The 19136-nt window shown below is 39.1% G+C and overlaps 1 protein-coding gene across 1 annotated transcript in view; it reads right to left on the bottom strand.

The window, feature by feature from the left end:
* The window catches only part of RABGAP1 (RAB GTPase activating protein 1), an 831375-nt gene extending 816020 nt beyond the window's left edge, over positions 1–15355 (bottom strand). The window contains exon 1 of the mRNA XM_053696166.1: positions 15134–15355. Within this exon, the coding sequence (XP_053552141.1) occupies positions 15134–15302 (169 nt within the window). The 5' untranslated portion in view covers positions 15303–15355. The remainder of the gene's footprint in view (positions 1–15133) is intronic.
* Between the last annotated feature and the right edge of the window lie 3781 nt (positions 15356–19136).

The following is a 19136-nucleotide window of genomic DNA, read 5'->3' as shown; positions in this document are numbered from 1 at the left end:
AACCAGTACTGAAACATATCAGCAGAGGTAATGGTACAAGAGTATATAGCAGACAGCTAAACCAGTACTGAAACATATCAGCAGAGGTAATGGTACAAGAGTATATAGCAGACAGCTAAACCAGTACTGAAACATATCAGCAGAGGTAATGGTACAAGAGTATATAGCAGACAGCTAAACCAGTACTGAAACGTATCAGCAGAGGTAATGGTACAAGAGTATATAGCAGACAGCTAAACCAGTACTGAAACATATCAGCAGAGGTAATGGTACAAGAGTATATAGCAGACAGCTAAACCAGTACTGAAACATATCAGCAGAGGTAATGGTAGAAGAGTATATAGCAGACAGCTAAACCAGTACTGAAACATATCAGCAGAGGTAATGGTACAAGAGTATATAGCAGACAGCTAAACCAGTACTGAAACGTATCAGCAGAGGTAATGGTACAAGAGTATATAGCAGACAGCTAAACCAGTACTGAAACGTATCAGCAGAGGTAATGGTACAAGAGTATATAGCAGACAGCTAAACCAGTACTGAAACGTATCAGCAGAGGTAATGGTACAAGAGTATATAGCAGACAGCTAAACCAGTACTGAAACGTATCAGCAGAGGTAATGGTACAAGGAGTATATAGCAGACAGCTAAACCAGTACTGAAACATATCAGCAGAGGTAATGGTAGAGGAGTATATAGCAGACAGCTAAACCAGTACTGAAACATATCAGCAGAGGTAATGGTACAAGAGTATATAGCAGACAGCTAAACCAGTACTGAAACGTATCAGCAGAGGTAATGGTACAAGAGTATATAGCAGACAGCTAAACCAGTACTGAAACATATCAGCAGAGGTAATGGTACAAGAGTATATAGCAGACAGCTAAACCAGTACTGAAACATATCAGCAGAGGTAATGGTACAAGAGTATATAGCAGACAGCTAAACCAGTACTGAAACATATCAGCAGAGGTAATGGTACAAGAGTATATAGCAGACAGCTAAACCAGTACTGAAACATATCAGCAGAGGTAATGGTACAAGAGTATATAGCAGACAGCTAAACCAGTACTGAAACATATCAGCAGAGGTAATGGTACAAGAGTATATAGCAGACAGATAAACCAGTACTGAAACATATCAGCAGAGGTAATGGTACAAGAGTATATAGCAGACAGCTAAACCAGTACTGAAACGTATCAGCAGAGGTAATGGTACAAGAGTATATAGCAGACAGCTAAACCAGTACTGAAACGTATCAGCAGAGGTAATGGTACAAGAGTATATAGCAGACAGCTAAACCAGTACTGAAACATATCAGCAGAGGTAATGGTACAAGAGTATATAGCAGACAGCTAAACCAGTACTGAAACGTATCAGCAGAGGTAATGGTACAGAGTATATAGCAGACAGCTAAACCAGTACTGAAACATATCAGCAGAGGTAATGGTACAAGAGTATATAGCAGACAGCTAAACCAGTACTGAAACATATCAGCAGAGGTAATGGTACAAGAGTATATAGCAGACAGCTAAACCAGTACTGAAACGTATCAGCAGAGGTAATGGTACAAGAGTATATAGCAGACAGCTAAACCAGTACTGAAACATATCAGCAGAGGTAATGGTACAAGAGTATATAGCAGACAGCTAAACCAGTACTGAAACATATCAGCAGAGGTAATGGTACAAGAGTATATAGCAGACAGCTAAACCAGTACTGAAACATATCAGCAGAGGTAATGGTACAAGAGTATATAGCAGACAGCTAAACCAGTACTGAAACATATCAGCAGAGGTAATGGTACAAGAGTATATAGCAGACAGCTAAACCAGTACTGAAACATATCAGCAGAGGTAATGGTACAAGAGTATATAGCAGACAGCTAAACCAGTACTGAAACATATCAGCAGAGGTAATGGTACAAGAGTATATAGCAGACAGCTAAACCAGTACTGAAACGTATCAGCAGAGGTAATGGTACAAGAGTATATAGCAGACAGCTAAACCAGTACTGAAACGTATCAGCAGAGGTAATGGTACAAGAGTATATAGCAGACAGCTAAACCAGTACTGAAACATATCAGCAGAGGTAATGGTACAAGAGTATATAGCAGACAGCTAAACCAGTACTGAAACATATCAGCAGAGGTAATGGTACAAGAGTATATAGCAGACAGCTAAACCAGTACTGAAACATATCAGCAGAGGTAATGGTACAAGAGTATATAGCAGACAGCTAAACCAGTACTGAAACATATCAGCAGAGGTAATGGTACAAGAGTATATAGCAGACAGCTAAACCAGTACTGAAACGTATCAGCAGAGGTAATGGTAGAGGAGTATATAGCAGACAGCTAAACCAGTACTGAAACATATCAGCAGAGGTAATGGTACAAGAGTATATAGCAGACAGCTAAACCAGTACTGAAACGTATCAGCAGAGGTAATGGTACAAGAGTATATAGCACACAGCTAAACCAGTACTGAAACATATCAGCAGAGGTAATGGTACAAGAGTATATAGCAGACAGCTAAACCAGTACTGAAACGTATCAGCAGAGGTAATGGTACAAGAGCATATAGCAGACAGCTAAACCAGTACCGAAACATATCAGCAGAGGTAATGGTACAAGAGTATATAGCAGACAGATAAACCAGTACTGAAACATATCAGCAGAGGTAATGGTAGAGGAGTATATAGCAGACAGCTAAACCAGTACTGAAACTCATCAGCAGAGGTAATGGTACAAGAGCATATAGCAGACAGCTAAACCAGTACCGAAACATATCAGCAGAGGTAATGGTACAAGAGTATATAGCAGACAGCTAAACCAGTACTGAAACATATCAGCAGAGGTAATGGTACAATAGTATATAGCAGACATCTAAACCAGTACTGAAACATATCAGCAGAGGTAATGGTACAAGAGTATATAGCAGACGGCTAAACCAGTACTGAAACGTATCAGCAGAGGTAATGGTACAAGAGTATATAGCAGACAGCTAAACCAGTACTGAAACATATCAGCAGAGGTAATGGTACAAGATTAAATAGCAGACAGCTAAACCAGTACTGAAACATATCAGCAGAGGTAATGGTACATGAGTATATAGCAGACAGCTAAACCAGTACTGAAACATATCAGCAGAGGTAATGGTACAAGAGTATATAGCAGACAGCTAAACCAGTACTGAAACATATCAGCAGAGGTAATGGTACAAGAGTATATAGCAGACAGCTAAACCAGTACTGAAACATATCAGCAGAGGTAATGGTACAAGAGTATATAGCAGACAGCTAAACCAGTACTGAAACATATCAGCAGAGGTAATGGTACAAGAGTATATAGCAGACAGCTAAACCAGTACTGAAACATATCAGCAGAGGTAATGGTACAAGAGTATATAGCAGACAGCTAAACCAGTACTGAAACGTATCAGCAGAGGTAATGGTAGAGAAGTATATAGCAGACAGCTAAACCAGTACTGAAACATATCAGCAGAGGTAATGGTACAAGAGTATATAGCAGACAGCTAAACCAGTACTGAAACATATCAGCAGAGGTAATGGTACAAGAGTATATAGCAGACAGCTAAACCAGTACTGAAACATATCAGCAGAGGTAATGGTAGAGAAGTATATAGCAGACAGCTAAACCAGTACTGAAACGTATCAGCAGAGGTAATGGTAGAGGAGTATATAGCAGACAGCTAAACCAGTACTGAAACATATCAGCAGAGGTAATGGTAGAGAAGTATATAGCAGACAGCTAAACCAGTACTGAAACATATCAGCAGAGTTAATGGTACAGGAGTATATAGCAGACAGCTAAACCAGTACTGAAACGTATCAGCAGAGGTAATGGTACAAGAGTATATAGCAGACAGCTAAACCAGTACTGAAACATATCAGCAGAGGTAATGGTACAAGAGTATATAGCAGACAGCTAAACCAGTACTGAAACATATCAGCACAGGTAATGGTAGAGGAGTATATAGCAGATAGCTAAACCAGTACTGAAACATATCAGCAGAAGTAATGGTACAAGAGTATATAGCAGACAGCTAAACCAGTACTGAAACGTATCAGCAGAGGTAATGGTACAAGAGTATATAGCAGACAGCTAAACCAGTACTGAAACGTATCAGCAGAGGTAATGGTACAAGAGTATATAGCAGACAGCTAAACCAGTACTGAAACGTATCAGCAGAGGTAATGGTACAAGACCAGTACTGAAACATATCAGCAGAGGTAATGGTAGAGGAGTATATAGCAGATAGCTAAACCAGTACTGAAACATATCAGCAGAGGTAATGGTACAAGAGTATATAGCAGACAGCTAAACCAGTACTGAAACGTATCAGCAGAGATAATGGTACAAGAGTATATAGCAGACAGCTAAACCAGTACTGAAACGTATCAGCAGAGGTAATGGTACAAGAGTATATAGCAGACAGCTAAACCAGTACTGAAACGTATCAGCAGAGATAATGGTACAAGAGTATATAGCAGACAGCTAAACCAGTACTGAAACATATCAGTAGAGGTAATGGTACAAGAGCATATAGCAGACAGCTAAACCAGTACTGAAACATATCAGTAGAGGTAATGGTACAAGAGTATATAGCAGACAGCTAAACCAGTACTGAAACATATCAGTAGAGGTAATGGTACAAGAGTATATAGCAGACAGCTAAACCAGTACTGAAACATATCAGCAGAGGTAATGGTACAAGAGTATATAGCAGACAGATAAACCAGTACTGAAACATATCAGCAGAGGTAATGGTACAAGAGTATATAGCAGACAGCTAAACCAGTACTGAAACGTATCAGCAGAGGTAATGGTACACGAGTATATAGCAGACATCTAAACCAGTACTGAAACATATCAGCAGAGGTAATGGTACAAGAGTATATAGCAGACAGCTAAACCAGTACTGAAACGTATCAGCAGAGGTAATGGTACAAGAGTATATAGCAGACAGCTAAACCAGTACTGAAACGTATCAGCAGAGGTAATGGTACAGGAGTATATAGCAGACAGCTAAACCAGTACTGAAACTCATCAGCAGAGGTAATGGTACAAGAGTATATAGCAGACAGCTAAACCAGTACTGAAACATATCAGCAGAGGTAATGGTACAAGAGTATATAGCAGACAGCTGAACCATTACTGAAACATATCAGCAGAGGTAATGGTACAAGAGTATATAGCAGACAGCTAAACCAGTACTGAAACATATCAGCAGAGGTAATGGTACAAGAGTATATAGCAGACAGCTGAACCATTACTGAAACCTATCAGCAGAGGTAATGGTACAAGAGTATATAGCAGACAGCTGAACCATTACTGAAACATATCAGCAGAGGTAATGGTACAAGAGTATATAGCAGACAGCTAAACCAGTACTGAAACATATCAGCAGAGGTAATGGTACAAGAGTATATAGCAGACAGCTAAACCAATACTGAAACGTATCAGCAGAGGTAATGGTACAAGAGTATATAGCAGACAGCTAAACCAGTACTGAAACATATCAGCAGAGGTAATGGTACAAGAGTATATAGCAGACAGCTAAACCAGTACTGAAACATATCAGCAGAGGTAATGGTAGAGAAGTATATAGCAGACAGCTAAACCAGTACTGAAACATATCAGCAGAGTTAATGGTACAGGAGTATATAGCAGACAGCTAAACCAGTACTGAAACGTATCAGCAGAGGTAATGGTACAAGAGTATATAGCAGACAGCTAAACCAGTACTGAAACGTATCAGCAGAGGTAATGGTACAAGAGTATATAGCAGACAGCTAAACCAGTACTGAAACGTATCAGCAGAGGTAATGGTACAAGAGTATATAGCAGATAGCTAAACCAGTACTGAAACATATCAGCAGAGGTAATGGTACAAGAGTATATAGCAGACAGCTAAACCAGTACTGAAACATATCAGCAGAGGTAATGGTACAGGAGTATATAGCAGACAGCTAAACCAGTACTGAAACATATCAGCAGAGGTAATGGTAGAGGAGTATATAGCAGATAGCTAAACCAGTACTGAAACATATCAGCAGAGGTAATGGTACAAGAGCATATAGCAGACAGCTAAACCAGTACTGAAACGTATCAGCAGAGATAATGGTACAAGAGTATATAGCAGACAGCTAAACCAGTACTGAAACATATCAGTAGAGGTAATGGTACAAGAGCATATAGCAGACAGCTAAACCAGTACTGAAACATATCAGTAGAGGTAATGGTACAAGAGTATATAGCAGACAGCTAAACCAGTACTGAAACATATCAGTAGAGGTAATGGTACAAGAGTATATAGCAGACAGCTAAACCAGTACTGAAACATATCAGTAGAGGTAATGGTACAAGAGTATATAGCAGACAGCTAAACCAGTACTGAAACATATCAGCAGAGGTAATGGTACAAGAGTATATAGCAGACAGATAAACCAGTACTGAAACATATCAGCAGAGGTAATGGTACAAGAGTATATAGCAGACAGCTAAACCAGTACTGAAACGTATCAGCAGAGGTAATGGTACACGAGTATATAGCAGACAGCTAAACCAGTACTGAAACGTATCAGCAGAGGTAATGGTACAAGAGTATATAGCAGACAGCTAAACCAGTACTGAAACGTATCAGCAGAGGTAATGGTACAAGAGTATATAGCAGACAACTAAACCAGTACTGAAACATATCAGCAGAGGTAATGGTACAAGAGTATATAGCAGACAGCTAAACCAATACTGAAACGTATCAGCAGAGGTAATGGTACAGAGTATATAGCAGACAGCTAAACCAGTACTGAAACATATCAGCAGAGGTAATGGTACAAGAGTATATAGCAGGCGGCTAAACCAGTACTGAAACATATCAGCAGAGGTAATGGTACAAGAGTATATAGCAGACAGCTAAACCAGTACTGAAACGTATCAGCAGAGGTAATGGTACAAGAGTATATAGCAGACATCTAAACCAGTACTGAAACATATCAGCAGAGGTAATGGTACAAGAGTATATAGCAGACATCTAAACCAGTACTGAAACATATCAGCAGAGGTAATGGTACAAGAGTATATAGCAGACAGCTAAACCAGTACTGAAACATATCAGCAGAGGTAATGGTACAAGAGTATATAGCAGACAGCTAAACCAGTACTGAAACATATCAGCAGAGGTAATGGTACAAGAGTATATAGCAGACAGCTAAACCAGTACTGAAACATATCAGCAGAGGTAATGGTACAAGAGTATATAGCAGACAGCTAAATCAGTACTGAAACGTATCAGCAGATGTAATGGTACAAGAGTATATAGCAGACAGCTAAACCAGTACTGAAACGTATCAGCAGAGGTAATGGTACAAGAGTATATAGCAGACAGCTAAACCAGTACTGAAACATATCAGCAGAGGTAATGGTAGAGGAGTATATAGCAGACATCTAAACCAGTACTGAAACATATCAGCAGAGGTAATGGTACAAGAGTATATAGCAGACAGCTAAACCGGTACTGAAACATATCAGCAGAGGTAATGATATAAGAGTATATAGCAGACAGCTAAACCAGTACTGAAACATATCAGCAGAGGTAATGGTACAAGAGTATATAGCAGACAGCTAAACCAGTACTGAAACGTATCAGCAGAGGTAATGGTAGAGGAGTATATAGCAGACATCTAAACCAGTACTGAAACATATCAGCAGAGGTAATGGTACAAGAGTATATAGCAGACAGCTAAACCAGTACTGAAACGTATCAGCAGAGGTAATGGTACAAGAGTATATAGCACACAGCTAAACCAGTACTGAAACATATCAGCAGAGGTAATGGTACAAGAGTATATAGCAGACAGCTAAACCAGTACTGAAACGTATCAGCAGAGGTAATGGTACAAGAGTATATAGCAGACAGCTAAACCAGTACCGAAACATATCAGCAGAGGTAATGGTACAAGAGTATATAGCAGATAGCTAAACCAGTACTGAAGCTCATCAGCAGAGGTAATGGTACAAGAGTATATAGCAGTCAGCTAAACCAGTACTGAAACATATCAGCAGAGGTAATGGTAGAGGAGTATATAGCAGACAGCTAAACCAGTACTGAAACATATCAGCAGAGGTAATGGTACAAGAGTATATAGCAGACAGCTAAACCAGTACTGAAACATATCAGCAGAGGTAATGGTACAAGAGTATATAGCAGACAGCTAAACCAGTACTGAAACGTATCAGCAGAGGTAATGGTACAAGAGTATATAGCAGACAGCTAAACCAGTACTGAAACGTATCAGCAGAGGTAATGGTACATGAGTATATAGCAGACAGCTAAACCAGTACTGAAACATATCAGCAGAGGTAATGGTACAAGAGTATATAGCAGACAGCTAAACCAGTACTGAAACATATCAGCAGAGGTAATGGTACAAGAGTATATAGCAGACAGCTAAACCAATACTGAAACATATCAGCAGAGGTAATGGTACAAGAGTATATAGCAGACAGCTAAACCAGTACTGAAACGTATCAGCAGAGGTAATGGTACAGGAGTATATAGCAGACAGCTAAACCAGTACTGAAACATATCAGCAGAGGTAATGGTAGAGGAGTATATAGCAGATAGCTAAACCAGTACTGAAACATATCAGCAGAGGTAATGGTACAAGAGTATATAGCAGACAGCTAAACCAGTACTGAAACATATCAGCAGAGGTAATGGTACAATAGTATATAGCAGACATCTAAACCAGTACTGAAACATATCAGCAGAGGTAATGGTACAAGAGTATATAGCAGACGGCTAAACCAGTACTGAAACGTATCAGCAGAGGTAATGGTACAAGAGTATATAGCAGACAGCTAAACCAGTACTGAAACATATCAGCAGAGGTAATGGTACAAGATTATATAGCAGACAGCTAAACCAGTACTGAAACATATCAGCAGAGGTAATGGTACATGAGTATATAGCAGACAGCTAAACCAGTACTGAAACATATCAGCAGAGGTAATGGTACAAGAGTATATAGCAGACAGCTAAACCAGTACTGAAACATATCAGCAGAGGTAATGGTACAAGAGTATATAGCAGACAGCTAAACCAGTACTGAAACATATCAGCAGAGGTAATGGTACAAGAGTATATAGCAGACAGCTAAACCAGTACTGAAACATATCAGCAGAGGTAATGGTACAAGAGTATATAGCAGACAGCTAAACCAGTACTGAAACATATCAGCAGAGGTAATGGTACAAGAGTATATAGCAGACAACTAAACCAGTACTGAAACGTATCAGCAGAGGTAATGGTAGAGAAGTATATAGCAGACAGCTAAACCAGTACTGAAACATATCAGCAGAGGTAATGGTACAAGAGTATATAGCAGACAGCTAAACCAGTACTGAAACATATCAGCAGAGGTAATGGTACAAGAGTATATAGCACACAGCTAAACCAGTACTGAAACATATCAGCAGAGGTAATGGTAGAGAAGTATATAGCAGACAGCTAAACCAGTACTGAAACATATCAGCAGAGGTAATGGTACAAGAGTATATAGCAGACAGCTAAACCAGTACTGAAACGTATCAGCAGAGGTAATGGTAGAGGAGTATATAGCAGACATCTAAACCAGTACTGAAACATATCAGCAGAGGTAATGGTACAAGAGTATATAGCAGACAGCTAAACCAGTACTGAAACGTATCAGCAGAGGTAATGGTACAGGAGTATATAGCAGACAGCTAAACCAGTACTGAAACTCATCAGCAGAGGTAATGGTACAAGAGTATATAGCAGACAGCTAAACCAGTACTGAAACATATCAGCAGAGGTAATGGTACAGGAGTATATAGCAGTCAGCTAAACCAGTACTGAAACATATCAGCAGAGGTAATGGTACAAGAGTATATAGCAGACAGCTAAACCAGTACTGAAACATATCAGCAGAGGTAATGGTACAAGAGTATATAGCAGACAGCTAAACCAATACTGAAACATATCAGCAGAGGTAATGGTACAGGAGTATATAGCAGACAGCTAAACCAGTACTGAAACGTATCAGCAGAGGTAATGGTACAAAAGTATATAGCAGACAGCTAAACCAGTACTGAAACGTATCAGCAGAGGTAATGGTATAAGAGTATATAGCAGACAGCTGAACCATTACTGAAACATATCAGCAGAGGTAATGGTACAAGAGTATATAGCAGACAGCTAAACCAGTACTGAAACATATCAGCAGAGGTAATGGTACAAGAGTATATAGCAGACAGCTAAACCAGTACTGAAACATATCAGCAGAGGTAATGGTACAAGAGTATATAGCAGACAGCTAAACCAGTACTGAAACATATCAGCAGAGGTAATGGTAGAGAAGTATATAGCAGACAGCTAAACCAGTACTGAAACATATCAGCAGAGTTAATGGTACAGGAGTATATAGCAGACAGCTAAACCAGTACTGAAACGTATCAGCAGAGGTAATGGTACAAGAGTATATAGCAGACAGCTAAACCAGTACTGAAACATATCAGCAGAGGTAATGGTACAAGAGTATATAGCAGACAGCTAAACCAGTACTGAAACATATCAGCACAGGTAATGGTAGAGGAGTATATAGCAGATAGCTAAACCAGTACTGAAACATATCAGCAGAAGTAATGGTACAAGAGTATATAGCAGACAGCTAAACCAGTACTGAAACGTATCAGCAGAGGTAATGGTACAAGAGTATATAGCAGACAGCTAAACCAGTACTGAAACGTATCAGCAGAGGTAATGGTACAAGAGTATATAGCAGACAGCTAAACCAGTACTGAAACGTATCAGCAGAGGTAATGGTACAGGAGTATATAGCAGACAGCTAAACCAGTACTGAAACATATCAGCAGAGGTAATGGTACAAGAGTATATAGCAGACAGCTAAACCAGTACTGAAACATATCAGCAGAGGTAATGGTACAAGAGTATATAGCAGACAGCTAAACCAGTACTGAAACATATCAGCAGAGGTAATGGTACAAGAGTATATAGCAGACAGCTAAACCAGTACTGAAACATATCAGCAGAGGTAATGGTAGAGGAGTATATAGCAGATAGCTAAACCAGTACTGAAACATATCAGCAGAGGTAATGGTACAAGAGTATATAGCAGACAGCTAAACCAGTACTGAAACGTATCAGCAGAGATAATGGTACAAGAGTATATAGCAGACAGCTAAACCAGTACTGAAACGTATCAGCAGAGGTAATGGTACAAGAGTATATAGCAGACAGCTAAACCAGTACTGAAACGTATCAGCAGAGATAATGGTACAAGAGTATATAGCAGACAGCTAAACCAGTACTGAAACATATCAGTAGAGGTAATGGTACAAGAGCATATAGCAGACAGCTAAACCAGTACTGAAACATATCAGTAGAGGTAATGGTACAAGAGTATATAGCAGACAGCTAAACCAGTACTGAAACATATCAGTAGAGGTAATGGTACAAGAGTATATAGCAGACAGCTAAACCAGTACTGAAACATATCAGCAGAGGTAATGGTACAAGAGTATATAGCAGACAGATAAACCAGTACTGAAACATATCAGCAGAGGTAATGGTACAAGAGTATATAGCAGACAGCTAAACCAGTACTGAAACGTATCAGCAGAGGTAATGGTACACGAGTATATAGCAGACATCTAAACCAGTACTGAAACATATCAGCAGAGGTAATGGTACAAGAGTATATAGCAGACAGCTAAACCAGTACTGAAACGTATCAGCAGAGGTAATGGTACAAGAGTATATAGCAGACAGCTAAACCAGTACTGAAACGTATCAGCAGAGGTAATGGTACAAGAGTATATAGCAGACAGATAAACCAGTACTGAAACATATCAGCAGAGGTAATGGTACAAGAGTATATAGCAGACAGCTAAACCAGTACTGAAACATATCAGCAGAGGTAATGGTACAAAAGTATATAGCAGACAGCTAAACCAGTACTGAAACATATCAGCAGAGGTAATGGTAGAGGAGTATATAGCAGACAGCTAAACCAGTACTGAAACTCATCAGCAGAGGTAATGGTACAAGAGTATATAGCAGACAGCTAAACCAGTACTGAAACGTATCAGCAGAGGTAATGGTACAAGAGTATATAGCAGACAACTAAACCAGTACTGAAACATATCAGCAGGGGTAATGGTACAAGAGTATATAGCAGACAGCTAAACCAGTACTGAAACGTATCAGCAGAGGTAATGGTAGAGGAGTATATAGCAGACAGCTAAACCAGTACTGAAACGTATCAGCAGAGGTAATGGTACAGGAGTATATAGCAGACAGCTAAACCAGTACTGAAACGTATCAGCAGAGGTAATGGTACAAGAGTATATAGCAGACAGCTAAACCAGTACTGAAACATATCAGCAGAGGTAATGGTAGAGGAGTATATAGCAGACAGCTAAACCAGTACTGAAACGTATCAGCAGAGGTAATGGTACAAGAGTATATAGCAGACAGCTAAACCAGTACTGAAACATATCAGCAGAGGTAATGGTACAAGAGTATATAGCAGACAGCTAAACCAGTACTGAAACATATCAGCAGAGGTAATGGTACAAGAGTATATAGCAGACAGCTAAACCAGTACTGAAACCTATCAGCAGAGGTAATGGTACAAGAGTATATAGCAGACAGCTAAACCAGTACTGAAACATATCAGCAGAGGTAATGGTACAAGAGTATATAGCAGATAGCTAAACCAGTACTGAAACGTATCAGCAGAGGTAATTGTAGAGGAGTATATAGCAGACAGCTAAACCAGTAGTGAAACATATCAGCAGAGGTAATGGTACAAGAGTATATAGCAGACAGCTAAACCAGTACTGAAACATATCAGCAGAGGTAATTGTAGAGGAGTATATAGCAGACAGCTAAACCAGTAGTGAAACATATCAGCAGAGGTAATGGTACAAGAGTATATAGCAGACAGCTAAACCAGTAGTGAAACATATCAGCAGAGGTAATGGTACAAGAGTATATAGCAGACAGCTAAACCAGTAGTGAAACATATCAGCAGAGGTAATGGTACAGGAGTATATAGCAGACAGCTAAACCAGTACTGAAACATATCAGCAGAGGTAATGGTAGAGGAGTATATAGCAGACAGCTAAACCAGTACTGAAACATATCAGCAGAGGTAATGGTACAAGAGTATATAGCAGACAGCTAAACCAGTACTGAAACGTATCAGCAGAGGTAATGGTACAAGAGTATATAGCATATAGCTAAACCAGTACTGAAACATATCAGCAGAGGTAATGGTACAAGAGTATATAGCAGATAGCTAAACCAGTACTGAAACGTATCAGCAGAGGTAATTGTAGAGGAGTATATAGCAGACAGCTAAACCAGTAGTGAAACATATCAGCAGAGGTAATGGTACAAGAGTATATAGCAGACAGCTAAACCAGTACTGAAACATATCAGCAGAGGTAATTGTAGAGGAGTATATAGCAGACAGCTAAACCAGTAGTGAAACATATCAGCAGAGGTAATGGTACAAGAGTATATAGCAGACAGCTAAACCAGTAGTGAAACATATCAGCAGAGGTAATGGTACAAGAGTATATAGCAGACAGCTAAACCAGTAGTGAAACATATCAGCAGAGGTAATGGTACAGGAGTATATAGCAGACAGCTAAACCAGTACTGAAACATATCAGCAGAGGTAATGGTAGAGGAGTATATAGCAGACAGCTAAACCAGTACTGAAACATATCAGCAGAGGTAATGGTACAAGAGTATATAGCAGACAGCTAAACCAGTACTGAAACGTATCAGCAGAGGTAATGGTACAAGAGTATATAGCATATAGCTAAACCAGTACTGAAACATATCAGCAGAGGTAATGGTACAAGAGTATATAGCAGACAGCTAAACCAGTACTGAAACGTATCAGCAGAGGTAATGGTACAAGAGTATATAGCAGACAGCTAAACCAGTACTGAAACATATCAGCAGAGGTAATGGTACAAGAGTATATAGCAGACAGCTAAACCAGTACTGAAACACATCAGCAGAGGTAATGGTACAAGAGTATATAGCAGACAGCCAAACCAGTACTGAAACGTATCAGCAGACGTAATGGTACAAGAGTATATAGCAGACAGCTAAACCAGTACTGAAACATATCAGCAGAGGTAATGGTACCAGAGTATATAGCAGACAGCTAAACCAGTACTGAAACATATCAGCAGAGGTAATGGTACAAGAGTATATAGCAGACAGCTAAACCAGTACTGAAACATATCAGCAGAGGTAATGGTACAAGAGTATATAGCAGACAGCTAAACCAGTACTGAAACATATCAGCAGAGGTAATGGTACAAGAGTATATAGCACACAGCTAAACCAGTACTGAAACATATCAGCAGAGGTAATGGTACAAGAGTATATAGCAGACAGCCAAACCAGTACTGAAACATATCAGCAGAGGTAATGGTACAAAAGTATATAGCAGACAGCTAAACCAGTACTGAAACGTATCAGCAGAGGTAATGGTACAAGAGTATATAGCAGACAGCTAAACCAGTACTGAAACGTATCAGCAGAGGTAATGGTACAAGAGTATATAGCAGACAGCTAAACCAGTACTGAAACATATCAGCAGAGGTAATGGTACAACCCAAGGCATATGATGTGACACAATAGCAGTTAACTTGATACAACCAGGCACGTACATATTAATTCTCAGGAAAGTGCCCTGGCTCTGCTCCTTTGTGGTGCAGGCTAACAGCCTTTGTGCGGTGTGCTCACCCATGTCACTTCTGCTCCGTGTGGCAGCTGGGTGTACTTAGCTGACAAGGACAATAAAACAGTGTTCTGTGGAGAACACTGTAAACAGCTAGTTGTGTTCCAGGTATACAAGGTGGTACATCAATCCTATAGGTGTGGTTTGCAGCAGTGGTTAAACATCTTGATTATCTATGTGTGTCCCTGGCATCAGTGGTTACACACAGGGACCTGGGCACATATTCCTAGCTCATACAATGCATATAACAACTCAAGTGGACAAGCACATACATGCTGTAACAAGACAATGTGGTACCTTGCTGTACTGGTTTAACTGGCAGAACTAGGTCCTGCTTCTGCAGTCCTACAGAGGATGGGTTGACAGTAGAAGATGCTGAAGAGGTCTCATTTGAAGATTTATCAAGGTCTTCTTCATGTTGAGTGTTATCCACGTGTACGATATGCTCGTCGGTTGGTGTGTCCATCAGGACATCCTCCAGTTCCTTCTGAAGCTGCTGTTCACTTCCATTCCCCACAATCTATGAAAAGACATCACATATGTCAAAAGGATAACTTTTACATGTGTGTATTTATATGTAGGAGGAACTCATGACCTACATAGCACGTCAGTCTCCTATAATATAATTGGCAAAACACAGCAATAAAAAACATAAAATTATGTTTACCTGATAATTTCATTTCCATCTGTACAAAGAGAGTCCATGGCTTCATTCATTACTTGTGGGAAATACAGAACCTGGCCACCAGGAGGAGGCAAAGACACCCCAGCCAAAGGCTTAAATACCTCCCCCACTCCCCTCATCCCCCAGTCATTCTGCTGAGGGAACAAGGAACAGTAGGAGAAATATTAGGGTATAAATGGTGCCAGAAGAAAAACAAAAGAAATTTAGGTCCGCCCTATGGAGAACCGGGGCGGGAGCCGTGGACTCTCCTCGTACAGATGGAAATGAAATTATCAGGTAAGCATAATTTATGTTTTCCATCTTAATACGAGGAGAGTCCACAGCTTCATTCATTACATGCGGGAAACAAATACCCAAGCTCTAGAGGACACTAATTAAAAACTGGAGAGTAAAAAAAAAAAAAAAGAGCCGGATCCTGGGGGCACCACAGCCTGTAAAACCTTTCTCCCAAAAGCTGCTTCAGCCGAAGCAGACGTCAAATTTGTACAACTTAGAAAAAGTATGTAAGGACCACCAGGTAGCCGCCTACAAATCTGCTCCATAGAGACCTCATTCTTGAAGGCCTAAGAAGAAGCCACAGCTCTAGTTGAGTGAGCCGTAATCCTCTGAGGAGGCTTATGTCCTGCAGTCTCATAAGCCAGGCGAATCATGCTCCTAAGCCAAAAAGATAGGGAAGTGGAAGAAGCCTTCTGCCCTTTGCGCTTCCCCGAATTGACAACAAACAATACTGAAATCCGTCTGAAATCCTTTGTTGCATGTAGGTAACATTTCAAAGCTCGATTCACATCCAAGTTCTGAAGTAACCGTTCTTTTTGGAGAAGAAGGGTTAGGACACAAGGAAGGAACTGCAATCTCCTGATTAATGTTGCGATCAAACACAACCTTAGGAAGAAATCCCAACCCAGTGGGAAGAACAGCCTTATCTGCATGAAAAAACAGGTAAGGAGGCTCATATTGCAAGGCCGTCAACTCAGAGACTCTGCGTGCTGAAGCAATAGCCAGTAGAAAAAGAACCTTCAAGACAGTATCTTAATGTCAAGAGAATGCATAGGCTCAAACGGAGGAGCAGAATGTCTAAATATAGGCCTGATCCTGGATAAAGCCGGAACAAAAGACTGTATATCAGGAAGGTTTCAGGGTTTCTTAGGACTCCCTGTAGAGGTGCGCTCACGGAAGGTTATAACAAATAATATCAAATAAACAGTCCAATCGATTCCAAAAAACGGCAGCTCTTCCAATTGTTTGTGGTACGATGAGCGAATCTAGATTGAAAGTAAGAAGGCGCCAGACATAGGGTAATATTGTTACAATCTGCAGACACGCTCAAGTAACATATAGATGGAATACTTACAAACGACACGGCACCAAATCGTGCCTAGTGAGACAGACCGGGACCTCAACCGTCGCCCGGAAGACCAACCAATGGCATGCACCAAACTCCCGCAGTCACGTGAATGTTGTAGCCAATCACCGTTTCTTTGGGCTCACACACCTTCCTTGCAGACGTCCGGTTCAAAAAATAGGATCACAGTATAGACAAACCAGGTGTCCCATACACTGCGATTTCAAGATGTTGATTGGTAACAGTACTAGAGTGAAAGTAAAACCCACTCCAAACAAGGTACACTAAAAACAATTTATTTAAAATGTTTTAAAATCAGCAACGCGTTTCTCGACCATGCAAGGTCGTTTCATCAGGCTTAAATACACAGTATGGTATTCCCGCTGCTTATGTACCTCTTCTAACCAATCACAACATCTAAAGCCTCACACACCCTTAAGGAGGGCGGATATGTTATTCTCAATGAGCACGTTTATTTCAAACCACATTGGAAATCATGCTATTATACTCAACTTTGCATTGTGTCATAACAATGCTAATATACATCCGTTACAAATTTGAATTTTATTTCGATCTTATTTCATTTAATTATACTGTCTTGCGTGACTAATTCTCGTTGATTATTTCAATAATTATTATTATTCTATTTCCTCTATCATAAACTATATTAAAAGAGGCTCCATGTATAATACATCTACAGTATATTCCAATGTAATCTCAATATAAAATGTGCCCAAATTTTACCTTAGTCTCAATGATTATGTCAATATCTTATATAAAATACACACATTCTGACATTATGCTATACAGCATTTAAAATAACAAATAATGGTTATGAATTTATTTCTTATAGTTCTATGTTATAATTATTAAGTGTCATAAAATTATGTATCAATAAAATCAATTATTATGTTTTCTAAACCATTTGACCAAAAGGACATATTTGTTCATAATTTGCATGTTAATGCATATGTATTTGACCATCAGTTGATATAGGGTAATTGTTCTTAACTGGTGTCATAATAGAGCTGGCTATGATTTAATTGACCAGAAAGACTTATTGTCTTTATCTCCTATTTATGTCTTTGTATTGATTATTATTCTCTATATGTAATAATGTATTTACTTTGTTTATTCAATGGTTTGATTATTTAATTTTGTTGATTAATTAAAGGCTGCAAGATCTATATTCAAGTTGAGGCCTAATGGATGTAAGGTTTGTAACCTATATATCCAAAAGGTCTCTCTTTGTCTCAATCTGAAAAAACGGTTGTAAAGATCAGATTTAGGGATATGTTCTATTGGAGTTATTTTTAAACAGCATGGATTTCCGTCATGTTTTGCATTACAGTGTCTGGATACACTATGTAATTTATAATTCTTTTTAACATTACGAAAGTGTTCGGACCATCTTACACTTAGGCGTCTGCAAGTGCGACCTATATATTGATATCCACAAATACAAGTTAACATGTAGATTATATAGTTAGATGCACATGTCATTCGACTATTCATTCTATATGTTTTCGAGGTGACCTTTGATTGAAATATGTTTACATTATGAGTAATATGATTGCACATCTTACATTTCTTATTATTGCATTTAAAGCTCCCTTTTCTTAGTCGTTCACTGATATTTTTATTTCCAAATTGATTCGGTCTTTCTTCATTATTTTTATTTTGCATAATTTTGATCTTATTTTTAACAATTTTGCTGGGTGCTAAAATCCTTTTTAGGTTTGGTGCCTTTTTAAAGACTACTGTTGGTTTTGTGTCAAGTAACTGACCTAATATAGGGTCCTTCTTAAGGATTTTCCAATGTTTATCTATACTTCTTTTGATCATATCATGATTGCAATTATATTCTGTAATAAACATGACTTGATTTTCTCGGCTCTCTTGAGATCTATTAGAATTTTTTAAGAAATATAAATTTCTGTCATCATTTTTAGCTCTTTCATATCCACTATTAATGATATATTCTGGATACCTTTTTTCTCTAAATCTTTTTTTAAGGATTTTGCTCTGGGACTCATAATCCGTTATGTTACTGCAATTTCTACGGATTCGTTTGAACTGCCCGTAGGGTACATTTGCCTTCCATGGGTGATGGTGATTGCTCCTATAGTCTAAGTAACTATTACAGTCAACTTGCTTAAAATGTGTGCTGGTAATAATTTTATTGTTTTCGAAACGTATTGATAGGTCCAAGAAAACCACACCACTATCATCTATTGTACTAGTGAATTTTAAGCCTCTATTGTTATTATTTA

Source organism: Bombina bombina, chromosome 12 (genome assembly GCF_027579735.1).
Source record: "Bombina bombina isolate aBomBom1 chromosome 12, aBomBom1.pri, whole genome shotgun sequence".
NCBI lineage: Eukaryota > Metazoa > Chordata > Amphibia > Anura > Bombinatoridae > Bombina > Bombina bombina.
Note: the sequence above shows the minus strand (reverse complement) of the source record. Positions and strands in the feature narration are given on the sequence as shown.